General features: G+C 40.0%; 1 protein-coding gene across 1 annotated transcript in view; it reads right to left on the bottom strand.

The window, feature by feature from the left end:
• LOC134291682 (neuropeptide SIFamide receptor-like) overlaps positions 1–13,295 on the bottom strand; it is a 144,463-nt gene that overhangs the window by 21,941 nt on the left and 109,227 nt on the right. Inside the window, exons 4-5 of the mRNA XM_062859755.1 lie at positions 2,460–2,604; positions 1,829–1,940 (exon numbers count right to left, since the gene is read on the bottom strand). Coding sequence (XP_062715739.1) covers positions 1,829–1,940; positions 2,460–2,604 — 257 coding nt within the window. The remainder of the gene's footprint in view (positions 1–1,828; positions 1,941–2,459; positions 2,605–13,295) is intronic.

Here is a 13,295-nt window from a genome sequence, read left to right as displayed (position 1 = left end):
CTTGGAACTCCGTTGCACGGTGTCAAAATTTCGATTATTATCGAACTTCCATGTACCTCGGATCTTTCTTCACAGAAAGTCAGCATTTTGGCTATACTTTATAATTGGAAAGTTTTAAAATATTCCATCGGGGAAATTTTGATTTATCTAAGTTTTTGGCTATTTTCCATACTAAAATTAATTAAATACTGATTTTAACCAAAAAACGTCCCATACAAAATGTATGGGAAAATTTTCACCGATAAAATATTTTCTCGTCGAGGTACATGAAAGTTCGATAAAAATCGAGATTTTGACACCGTGGCGCTGAAATCTCACTATCTGGATTTTCCCCATACGCGCGCAAAAATTAAATTTAAATTTCAATCACACTTCCTGAGGAAACGAACAAAATTTCTCTAAGTCCAAATCGTAAACAACAAGGTCACGAAACGCCACACGAACAACGAACAATTTATCTAGCAACCGCCGTTATGCAGTGCCCTTTTCTTCACATCCTTCTTACAGCATCGTTTCGTAAAAATGCTGTCGGTTAAACAAATGTCAAAATTACTTACGGAAAAAGGAGGAATTTTACTTGAGCGCTCTACTTGGGAACTGGAAACTTACCAATAGTAATGATCAAGTCCCATTCAGGAATGGTTTTATGAGTTGGGCCATTTTACCCCATCTTGTCATTTTGGGCTTTGTTCCCCTACCTGCAGAGCGAACACATTTGTTCGTCTATAGGGGAAAGTGGGGCAATATGCCATTTTCAAACTTTCATCGTTTTCAATGATATATAGCCTCATTTGTTAGGCTTTCAAAGTGGTAACAGCAGCTAGACAATATTTGCTCGATGTTTCAACAAAAATATTCACTAAATTATTGCATTTTCATCGATTTTTTGCGATTTCAAAAACTGGTTCGTAAAACGGAAGTGGTGCAAAAAGCCCATCTGCCATGGGGTAAGATGCCACTTCATGAAAACATTCAAAAATTACGTCCATCAGTTTTCTGGCATTTTCGACTTACTTTCACCTCTCTGTCACGTTTTTACGTATTACTCAATACAAGGAGTGTCACCCCCTTCCCCGCTAAACGATGGTCGTCATATTTGAATGACCCCTAACATGGATAGCGTAGACTTCAACAACCATGCGCCTCCATGGGTGCCTCAATCTACTTGGAAACACTTGGCTGGTAATAAAATCACCCGAAAACCTTAATTGCAACCACGGAAAACCGGAAGTTGCCAATTTTCATTGGGAAATCAAAAGATTTTCCGTGGGTTTCGCGACCTAGCTTCTAGAAGAATGTTTAATGCAAACAAATCTTGACACCATCCACCTATAGCAATGATCAAGTCCCATTCAGGAATAATTTTATGCGTTGGGCCATTTTACCCCATCTTGGCATTTTGGGCTCTGTTCCCCTACTCGACGGCTTCTGCGACAGAACTGGTTTGGTCGGTGATGCGATCCATGGATAGGAGGGAATATATTTAGGTGATAGATTGTGTGTTGATTTCCCTGAAGAAGAAGCGGCACTATTCGCTTTGGTTGCATAACTTGTAGGCGATATATGATTGACACTGTGCTGTGCAAGTTAGAAGGAAGGAAAACGTCTTTTTCAACCCGTTTCTGTTCTAGTGATGGCTATGAGCTTACGAATAAATATGAGTTGTATATGAGATAGAGAGAAAGTAGATAGAAAGATACACAGTAAGAGGAAAATGACGGGCCAGGGATTGAACCCAGGACCTTCTGCATGCGAATCAGAAGCGGTAGCCACTAGACCCAAGTCCGTCGAAAGCAAATTCTCTTTACAAATTATGCAGTATACTCACCTGTGCCAAACTTCCCGGGATGCCTATCGGTTTTAACGTGAAAACGAACAACCATGGAAGATTTATACCCAACGCAATTAGCCAGATGACGGTAACAATTGCCCGGTATTGTCTGAAATAACACGAGTAAAAATCCCATTATTTATCAAATCAAGAAAGATGGGTGCTTCCACGGTGGCACCGAATAATGCATACCAAATGGTAGGGTATCGCGCCACTTGGGCGGTGGCTTCTATATTCGTCTGATTTCCACTATAACTCAGTCAATTTTGATCCAATTGACTTGAAATGTTGTACACGGGTAGATACTATACCTATCTCACCACATTCCAAAAGTTGTGTCAATTGGTTCAAATTTGACTGAGTTATAGTGGAAAACAGACGAATACAGAAGCCACCGCCCAAGTGGCGCGATTCCTAATTGAAAATTTGCGTGAAAATTTTGAACAGGAATTTCTCTTAGGGAACGTCCATAAATTACGTCACGCTTTTAGGGGGGGTTCAGCAAAGTGTGACGACCCATACAAAACTTTCAGAGTTCTCATACAAAAAGTGTGACATAGAAGGGAGGGGGGGGGGGGGTTGAAAATGGCCAATTTTTGCGTGACGTAATTTATGGACGTTCCCTTACCTGGTGGTGATGGTTCCGGAGATGGGAAACGATATGGCCACACAGCGCTCGATGGAGATGGCCATTAACGTATTGACCGAAGCCGACACCGAAACGCCCTGCATATAGGACACGGTTTTGCAGAAGAACACCCCAAGGATCCACGCTGGAATGGAAAAGAGAGAGATGGAGAGGGGTGCTAGAGAATTCGACATAATTTTTGAACGCATTTTCATTAATTCATTCGCCGCGGCGGTGGTAGCGGAAATATTCGTCTACCGTTGAAGGAAAGTGGCGAGCCAATGGAAACATTGAAGAAGGCGCGTCCGAAATTTGATTAGAAAGAACACCATCACGCTCGTTCAAATCTACTCAAAAATGAGTCGTTTTCGACTCACTTTGGCAAAAAGTGGAACAGCTCAAAAGAGAGTAATCGAGCGTTACTCACTTTAGAGTAAAGCTGAATTTTATCAAAATTAGAGTAACTCTAACTCACTTTCATTAAATTTGAAATTATCAAAGTGAGTAGATTTTTACTCAGTCTTGCAAATTTGTTTTGATTGTTTTTTTTATTTGGATTGAAAAAAATGCCGAGTTTTTAATAAAACAGTTAACACTTTTATTACTTAATTACAAACTATCTAACAAAATAATTTTTAATTGAAATAGAAAGTAAATGCTTGCAGCTGGATCACGAGCTGGAACTTGTTCTCCCCGGATGTCAGAGCTCCGATGATTTCCGGCGGCCTGTACATCATAGGCGAATGCAATTCTGAAGGCATCTGCATCTCTTAAGAGGTCTTCCGGGTCTTCCAAAATAATCCATCGGTAATCCTTTTATAAAGTCATTTTAATTTGAATACTTTCCAAGAAATGTTCTTCTGAAATGGTTCGCTAAGCACCGCCGGGCTTTGGCAATTTCTGGAAAACAGTTTTTGAGAATTATTATACAATAACTTGACTGTTCCGTGTGTAGCATATATATACACTTGCCATGTCTTCCTAAAACAAACTTCGCAGGACTTAGTCTATATAAATACTTAATATATAACTGAAAGCAATTTCACCGCAGCGACTTAGAATGATTTTCACAAGATTTTGACCGTTACAGGTGAGTGAATTTAAACAGCCAATACTCAAAAGAGAGTAAAGCGCTAATTTCTTTGCAAGTGAGTAGAAAACAACTCAGTTGGTCAAAATAATGTTACTCTCTTTTGACAGTTTTTGCCAAAGTATTGAGTCGAAAACTACTCACTTTTGAGTAGTTTTCAACGAGCGTGATCGGTGTTGTCTTTGCCGGATGTCATTTTGGTAGGAATGTCTCTATCGAATCGGAAGAGGCTGTTGGGTGGGTGGGGGTGTGAGAATGGTCATCATGGATGGAACTTAATACATATATGAAGGTAGCCATAGGGCATTCATTTGTGTTAAATATCGGATTTTTAAATTCTGACTTTGAATTTATCCATAGAATTTTGACTTGAATTTAATTATTAAAAAAAATAATTATTCAATATTTATCAAAAAGAGAAATTGAATATATCTTTAATTTAGGACTGCTAAGAAAAAGAAAGAATCCAACTTCTTCCAGATGGCAACTCCACACTCTCAAAGTTCCGAGTGCCGATCGACACTCAATGCGAAAGCACTGCAAGCAACACGTGCTTGATTTCAATATTTCATCATGATTTGGGTGTTCAATTCCACCACCCAAATCACTCGAGGCTTCAAAACTTTTCCATATCTTTCGCCTGTTGATATTAAAGGCAAAATCTTTGCCAACAAGCTTTTCTGCCTCGGATTGATTTCACAAGGTCGCCATTCTTTGACCGCATCGAACGAAAAACCAGTCCACCCATAAAGTATGGTTTTTAATGGCCTTCGACTGAATTATACCAATACCTACAGATGAAAAAATCAAAATTCTTAGTAGGTAGGATTGTCTGAGCTACGAACGCGTTATGTTAAAGATTGGGAACCGATTTGGAAAATCTCTCCGTTGTACGCCCAAGGAAATTTTATTCAACGGAAAAGTTTTTCCTCAATGTCCAATCCCCTCGGCTGTGAAATTTTATTCAAAGTTATGTGTATGGCAGGCGTGCGTCCGTCTCGGCAATTTCACTAGAAAAGGATGACAATTAGCAGCTCGCCATTTCAGTCCGTTTCCAATTATAATTAATCGACCAAGAAATAGAGCATCAGGGAGAGCAAATATTTAAAGTTATTTTATTCTCTCAGTCACAAGGCAACGTTGAATGTTTTAGAACGGACATTAATTAAACAGGTTTTGAAGGTGAAACATACAAATTTAAAGGTGGCGATGCGAGAATACAAGTATAGCTGCCACAATGGCTGACTTGAACTTCTACTTACGCTTTCGAAAGCATCAATCTTGAATTGAAAGTGGCCATGCTAAGGGTGATGGGTTCGATTACTGGTCAGTCCATTAACTTTTTGTAAATAAAATTTCTTTGACCTCCTAAGGCATAGAGTCTGCAATACATGTGTATATCATGCAAAATAGTCATTGGCAAAGAAAGCTCTTAATATCTGTAAAAGTGCACATAAAACGCTAAGCTAAGCTTGATATTACACATGAAGCTAATGAAACAAAATCCTCAGCACCTCTAAGATTCAAGTAACAATTTTACCTTACGGGTTTATTTTGAGATGGTTATACCATAGACTAATTTATACTCAAAGCTTTTTGACTTAAAAATGTTACTTGGGTAACATTGGCGTAGCTAGGATTTTTTCGGGATGGGAACCAGTAAGGAGGCTGAGTCGACATGGCTTTCGATTTTGGCAGAAAAAGTTTTATTTTCAGTTGCCAAAATCAGAATTTTTTTTGTAATATACTCTATTTGTAAATGATAACAGAATATGTCCCGTTATCGTTATGGAACCATATGATTACCTAAACCCTCTAACATCCTAGTTGAATCACATTTCCGTTGGACAGTTTCTGGCTTCCACACACTGCTGACGATTTCCACGCAAAATGACGAGAAATAGTCGAATTATAAACATCACCATCTGCGATTTTGATTATAATAAGCATGTGTTTTCAGGATAGCTAACATAAAAATATCTACTGAATTTTTTTTTCGACCCTCGAGTAATTTTTAAAAAGTCCCAAGTGTTTTCGTACTTATATATATTTTGAAAAATTGGAGTTTGGAATTCGATGGTGAAAAATATTACACTGGCCATCAACATTTATTTTCAAGGAGAAAAATACAAACAATCTAAAATTTTAAATATCTCATGTTCGTATTTTGTTTTCTACAAAAAAATAGGTCAAAGCAAACGTTTTATCGTAAGGGTAGCGATGGAAAAAAAATGTATGAAAAAGTTTATGAAGACCTAAAAATAATGCATACTTTGGCTGATTAAAGAAATCGTATAGGTTGGAATACAAAATACGATTCTTGGGTTTATTTGGAATAAAAATGGTCTTAACCACTAACATTCTAAAAGCTGCCGTTTATGAGATATTACAACTTAAAATTTGAAATTAACAAAAAAAAAACTGACTTACACCAATTTGGAAAGTAACTCGAGATTCTTCATCCTCAACTCTAAGTTTTCCAAAATTGTTCCTGAAATTTCTCACATTTCATTTTTTAACAACAATGCAGTTCAAGAGCTATGTTAATTTAATTTTTGAGTAAAAATTCCAAATTAGTTATTGCCTGCGCCCGAGCGGGAATGAATTACTAAAGCATACCAAAGTCAGGTGTCATACCAAAGTAAGGTATTGGTCGGTTGTCGTGGTGTTAGAATCAGCTTGTTTTGGTATTGTGGAGGATACTGAATCACCGATGAAAATACACGATGAGTTACACTAGTTTACAAAATAAAACGAAAGTCGTGAACTTCTGTCAACGACCAAAATTTTTGAAATACAATTTAGCGCTGATTCCGAGACGGCGCTTCAAAACATTTTAAGTAGAACAGTTTTTGAGTTTTAGCTCAATATCGAGTTTTACGACTTTTTAAAATATGGAATTTACTAAAATTCAAATATCTTGCGTTTTGTTCAACCAATTTTAAGTCTTTTTTCATAAATTAAAATCTGAATACAATACCATTCGATCATCTGAATGCAGGTTATGCGTCAGATTGATGAGATTAAAGATATTGGCGAGTTTTAGGGACAAACTCCTTTTTTTTGTTGGGGGGGAGTTGAACCAGTAGTTGAACTTTTGTGGTATACCCCTGTTTACTATCCGCATCTTACAAAGCTGATCACCCTTTATTAAGTTATCCGCTTAAGTAACCTGACAAACTCCTTAAATTTTAGCAAAAATATATGAAGAAATGTATTTTTTTTTCAATAAGAAAAAAACAATCTAAAAATTCTTTCTCAACATTAATTTCACATATCATATGTAGGCGAGTTACAGTAAAAAATTCAGCTCAATCGGAGTATTGATTACGGAGAATGAGAAGCGTGAATTGAGAGACTTTGCTTAAAAATAGAACAAGAATGGATTTCAAATCATCAACCTAGCATGGAAAGTCGAAAAATTTGTCGCTCTACTGTAATTTTTTTCCTTCGCGTTTTCGAACTCAGGGCATGACTCTACACCAAAAATGATCATCAGCTTATCGAGTTCAAGAATGCTGTAAACTAGTGTTATTGGTTTTGTATTGAGTATTGTGTTAGGAGTTATCATATTATTTCCAAATGACATCTTGCATGGAAAAATTATTGATTATTTTAAAGGTGATCACCCAGTATTTGTGGAAAATGTACTAAGTGTTGTTTATTGTATTTTATCTCTTATTTAATACCCAAATCTAGTTTGAGCTATTGCACCTGGCATATCAAGATAAAACGTTCATCTGACATCTGGTACCTCGTTTCATCGTGCATGCTATACGCAAAGATAGGAAAGATGACAGGAAGGAATGTCTCCAACAATCAACGAAAGGATTGGGTGACAACTTATCACGGAAGTGAAGAATGATATTGCATATAGTGTTATTGTGAGCAGGGCCATTCGAGGGCAGAACGATGGTGTTTCTATGAAAAGAAATATTGAGCGACAGCATATACAAAAACGTTTATTTATTTATTCGTTCACTTCGTGAAGATTTTCAAATTTTTAAGGAAAATACTGCAACTATTGTATACTTCTCCATTTGTCGCATAACGATTGTGGATGTTCAATACATACAAACATACATTTATTTGTTCAACATCATTAAGACAAGACATAATCAACAATAGTACGTCACAATACTCGGTTTGTGGCTGCCGCTCTCCATTCTCGGTCGCGCCCAATGCTCGCCAGGTCACACTCCACCTGGTCCGCCCTTTGTGCTCTCTGCGCTCCTCGCCTTCTTGTGCCAACCGGATCAGTTGCAAACACCAGCTTTGCAGGGTTGTTGTCCAGCATTCTTGCAACATGCCCTGCCCACCGTATCCTTCCGGCTTTGGCCACCTTCTGGATGCTGGGTTCGCCGTAAAGTGCAGGGAGCTCGTGGTTCATCCTTCTCCGCCACACACCTTTCTCCTGCACACCGCCGAAGATCGTCCTTAGCATGCGTCGCTCGGAAACTCCGAGACTTGAAAAAAAAAAACTGTTATACGATTGTTCAACTAGATGGGACAATTGAATCTTTTGCAAATGAGATCGTTTTCCAAATTTTTCAGACTTAGAAAGTTGATCAAATTGATCCATCTCAAATAGTTTATGAACAATGGATTTTCACAAATAGCTGAAATTTTCAAATACTAATTCAAACACCAGATGAGTTCGTGCATTTACCTGAAAGGTTGAAAAAGTTGGAAACCCATCATTTGATCAAAAACCTTATCAGGATTTTTTGAAACAATCTAATCTAATCTAAATAACGGTGAACTTGTAGTAGTTTGTTATTTCTTAGAATACAATTTATTTATTGTCGCTTAGCCCTCTAATACCCAAATTTTTGATTTTGATCTAAATATTATTTTTCGTCATCTAAAATCGATTTAAACATGTTTTGGAAGATGATTCTTTTTAATTCTCGATTTTGTGAATTTCAGTTTTTGATTTTTCTAATTTTTTTTTGAACATCCCCACACTTTTATATTTTTCCTGGAAGCCTATTTGGAGTACGGATTTTTTGGGATGAAAACATTTTGAGATTTTATGATTATTGTTGAAATATTTTTATTTTTATTTTTTTTCATATAAAATTTTATTTCCCGTGTTATTTTAAGGAAATTAATTTTAGAGTGTATTCGATCCCCTTAAACTATTAAACAAGGATAGAATGGTTTGGGAAAAATTTAAAATATGTTAATTGTAGCGATTTAATACAAAATAAACAATGACTTCTAAAAGGTGACCAAAACATCCATTTTTCAATGATTTTTGAAAAATGTAAATACGCTTTAAAATACACCAAAAACCATTTTGAGATATACAAAACAGTCCTAAATATCAGCCAAAAATGTAAAAAAATTGATTTCCCTCGAAACAAAAATTACAAAAATTCTCAAACTATACCCCGTCTAAAGGCGGGGTTGGGTATTAGAGGGTTAAAGTAGTTAAATAATGACCAGGCTCAAATTCACCCGTTTGTTATTTATTAATCAGAAGCATAAACTTTACAAAACCTGAGTTTAATCGTTGTACTTATGCAATAATAAATTGAAATTATCCCATGTTAATGGGGATTCCTATGTTAATGGGACAACTATGCTGCACATGGTGGAGCATCGCAGTACATCAGTTTCAACAGACAAAGATGCTGATAAACAATAGTATAAAGGATGATATTAATGCAAATAAAATAGTTTTTTTTTTGTTTTCGAATGATGACGCGACGGAAAAAAAAATTCCCGAAGGTGAAGTAATTTAATTTATTTTACAAAGAAAGAATCATGAAAAACATTATAGGGATATGATAAAATAACATACAGATATTTCTTATTAGTAATAAGAAATAATATCAAAATAAATACAAAAGTTGTTTGTGTTTTCAAATATTATTTCAGGATTCCTTAGTTTATTATTAGATCCTGTTATGTTTGAGGTTGCTCATCACTTAGCGAAAAAAAAATGATTCATTTCATTCATTTATTTAGTATTACATCAAATTCACGATAACACTGAATCAACAATATTTCTCCACAATACACGGTTCGTGGCTGCCGTTCTCCATCCTCGGTCACGCCCAATGCTTGCCAAGTCACGCTCATCGTTCTATCTGCGCTCCACGCCTTCTTGTGCCAACCGGATCTGTCGCGAACACCAACTTTGCGGGGTTGTTGTCCGGCATTCTTGTAACATTCGCTACCCATCGTATCCGTCCAGCTTTAGCCGCTTTAAGGATGTTGGGTTCACCGTAGAGTGCAGCGAGCTCGTGGTTCATCCTTCGCCGCCACACGCCGTTCTCCTGCACGCCGCCGAAGATCGTCCTTAGCACGTGTCGCTCAAAAACTCCGAGTACTTGCAGGTCCTCCTCGACTATTGTCCATGTCTCGTGTCCGTAGAGGACCACCGGTCTTATTAACGTCTTGTACATGGTAAATTTGGTGCGGAGGTGAATCTTTTTTGACCGCAGCTTCTTCTGGAGCCCGTAGTAGACACGACTTCTACTGATGATGCGCCTTCATATTTCTCGGCTCACGTTATTGTCAGCCGTTAGCAAGGAACCACGGTAGAGGAACTCTTCTACCACCTCGAATGTACCCCTATCTATCATAAAATTGCTGCCAAGGCTTGTCCTGTCTCAGTCCCACCTACCAGCATGTACTTTGTCTTAGCCGCATTCACCACCAGTCCGACCTTTGCTGCTTCACGTTTCAGGCGGGTGTACAGTTCAGCCACCGTTACAAATGTTCTAGCAAAAATATCCATGTCATCCGCAAAACAAACAAATTGGCCGCATTTCGTGAAGATCATATCCCTGCTGTTGAACCCGCCTCGTTGCATAACACCTTCCAGGGCAATGTTGAATAGTAGGCAGGAAAGTCCATTACCTTGTATCTGTCGAGAATCGAATGAACTGGATAGTTCATCTGAAATCCTTACGCTGTTCTGCACACCGTCCATCGTTGCTCTTATCAGTTTGGTAAGCTTCTCGGGAAAGCTGTGCTCGTCCATGACTTTCCATAGCTCTGTGTGGTCGATACTGTCGTATGGCGTCTTGAAGTCGATGAACAGGTGGTGCGTTGGGACCTGGTATTCATGGCATTTCTGGAGGATTTGCCGTACGGTGAAGATCTGGTCCGTTGTCGACCGGTCGTCGATGAAACCGGCTTTAGGTGAAAGACGCCGGAAGCACTTTATAGGCGGCATTCAAAATGGTGATCGCTCGAAAGTTCTCACACATTAACTTGTCACCTTCCTTGTGGATTGGACAGATTATCCATTCGTTTCGCTTGTTACCCGCTAGCTCACCGAGGCTAGGGAAAGGTGACGATTACAGAGTCGTTTACCTTAGTTCTCAACACTACACGCTCGCAGAGGTACTCACCTGTAGTAGGAGCTACACATGCACGTGTGTTGCGCGACACGTGCCCACAAATGTGACAATGTGGAATGAATTGCCAAACAGTGCCGTACCTAGAGGGGGCTCAAAAGCTGGCCGAAGAGAAGAAATTTTACCGAAACACAGTAGGCGAGGCCTGACGACTCCCTTTTGAGTCCGATTTAGCGAAACAAAGGGAAAAAGTGGTGGAGAAATCTAATGGACAGTTGTATCTTGAACAGAATGTGCTACCTACAGAGCAATTTAGTTTACATGCCTATTTATTGACCAATTATGGCATTTTTGAGTGACGTCACAACATATGAATGGGGTACTTGCGGTTCATGCATATTCGGTGAATGACGTAGGTAGCGGTGGTGTGTGAAAGGCTTCTGATGGCTGTTGGCGAGTCTACCGGCAGCGGGACGTAGACGGATGCTCCGGGTGGCCGCCGTCGGGGCGGATGGTAACTCGAGGCTTCAGGAAACCGCTGATGGCTAGTGGGTCGTTGGTGCTTCTTGGGAGGTCGAATCCGCGAGTTCCAACGCGAGTCTAATGGTCCCAATCGGTTTACGGGATATTCGTAGGTGAACTGGTATGTAGGTTTCGGTGTGGTTCCTCGATCGACCGGACAATGGCCGAAAACAATGGCGGATGGCGTCCGGGATGGCGTAGTTGGCGGAGAGCGAGGCAACTTGGCAGAATGGCCGACGAGATAGTGGTGATTTGGCTCTCCACAATGGCCGAACAATGCAATACACGACCGGCGGGCCACGTGTCGGGCGCTTTTCCCAATTCTGTCCCAAAACTGACGTGTCGGGTCACTTATCGGTGCGCTCGTTCGGGGAAATGGCCGATGGACAATCCTGCCGAAGAAAACGGTGCCTTTTGCTCCTCCAAGAGATAACAGAAAAAAGAAAAAGGCCCTCCAGAAGGACCTACCCCATCATTAGTCTCTCGTTACGTCACTTTCACGCTTTTATCAAAGGCACAATGTAACCGTTAAATTACCTTTTTCTTCACAATATTCGGTACACACGTGATCTGCTTCTCACAAAAGTACAAAAGTGTTACAATGCCTATTCCAGTACAATAGAAACAATTTTTGAACCACTAACTTCTTCTAACTTTGCATGCAGTTTTTCTCTTAACTATGCATGCGATTCTGAAAAGATCAAACTAAAATTAAAAATCTTCACCACTGGCTATTTTAACATAAACTCACAAAAATTTAGAAGTTAGTTTTCCGACGCGCACTGATTCCGACTAGTGTTTCGGACAGAATAATCTCTTCGCGCCGATAGCTGAGGGTTTTAATAATCTAAATGGTCCGACCGAGCACGAAAAAAACCGAACTTAGTGGTGCTCTTCCAGTTTGGCAACACTTCCATCATAATTCATCCATGAGCACATGATGAACGTATGGCGAGCTTTTATTTATTTTTTTTTCTCGCGCTCACACTACTGCAAATGAACTACTTCTCTGTAGCGTATTGGTGTTGAGATCTAATCGGTACTCACTCTTTATGCCGACAAGAAGAACTCTCCCGCCTGCATAAGGTGAGTGGTATACACGGTGGGCTTGCTGGAGGAGGAAAATACCTTGCGGTGGAGCTGCAAGTAGCATTTGCAACCGCCGGTTACACACTCCTCCGGTAGCTGTTCAGTTTCCTAGATCTTGACTACTAACCGGTGCAGACAGGTGGTCCATTTTGATGAGTTCTGCTGCAATACCGTCCTTAGTGTGGGAGTTTGTTCGTTCCCGTCCTCTGCTGCATCAACATAGTCATTTCCTCCGCTGCCTTGATTCCCCGTGCTTCGCCATTCAGGTGCTCGTCGAAGTGCTGCTTCCACTTTTCGATCACCTCACGTTTGTCCGTCAGGAGGCTACCGTCCTTATCCCTGCAGATTTTGGCTTGCGACACGAAGCCTTTGCGGGATGCGTTGAGCTTCTGGTAGAACTTACGTGTTTTTTGTAAACGGCACAGCAGTTCCATTTCCTCGCACTCTGCTTCTTCCAGGCGGCGCTTTTTCTCCCGGAAGAAACGGGTCTGCTGCTTCCGCTTCTGTCTGTATCGCTCCACATTCTGTCGGGTTCCATGCTGCAGCATTACCGCCCGCGCTGTGTCCCTTTCCTCCAGAACCGCTCTGCACTCCCCGTCGAACCAATAGTTTCGTCGACTCCGTTCCACGTACCCGATAGTGCTTTCGGCTGCGTTGTTGATGGCTGCTTTGAGTGTACTCCAATAGTTCTGTAGAGGGGCCTTATCGAGCACATCCTCGTCCGGCAACGCTACTGCCTCGAGATTCTGCGCGTATGCGGTGGCGACATCCGGTTGCTTCAGTCGCTCTAGATCGTACCGGGGCGGCCGCCGATACTGT

The sequence above is a fragment of the Aedes albopictus genome, chromosome 3, assembly GCF_035046485.1.
Source record: "Aedes albopictus strain Foshan chromosome 3, AalbF5, whole genome shotgun sequence".
NCBI classification, from domain to species: Eukaryota; Metazoa; Arthropoda; class Insecta; order Diptera; family Culicidae; genus Aedes; species Aedes albopictus.
The sequence above is the reverse complement of the archived record's forward strand: the minus strand, read 5'-3'. Positions and strand labels throughout refer to the sequence as shown.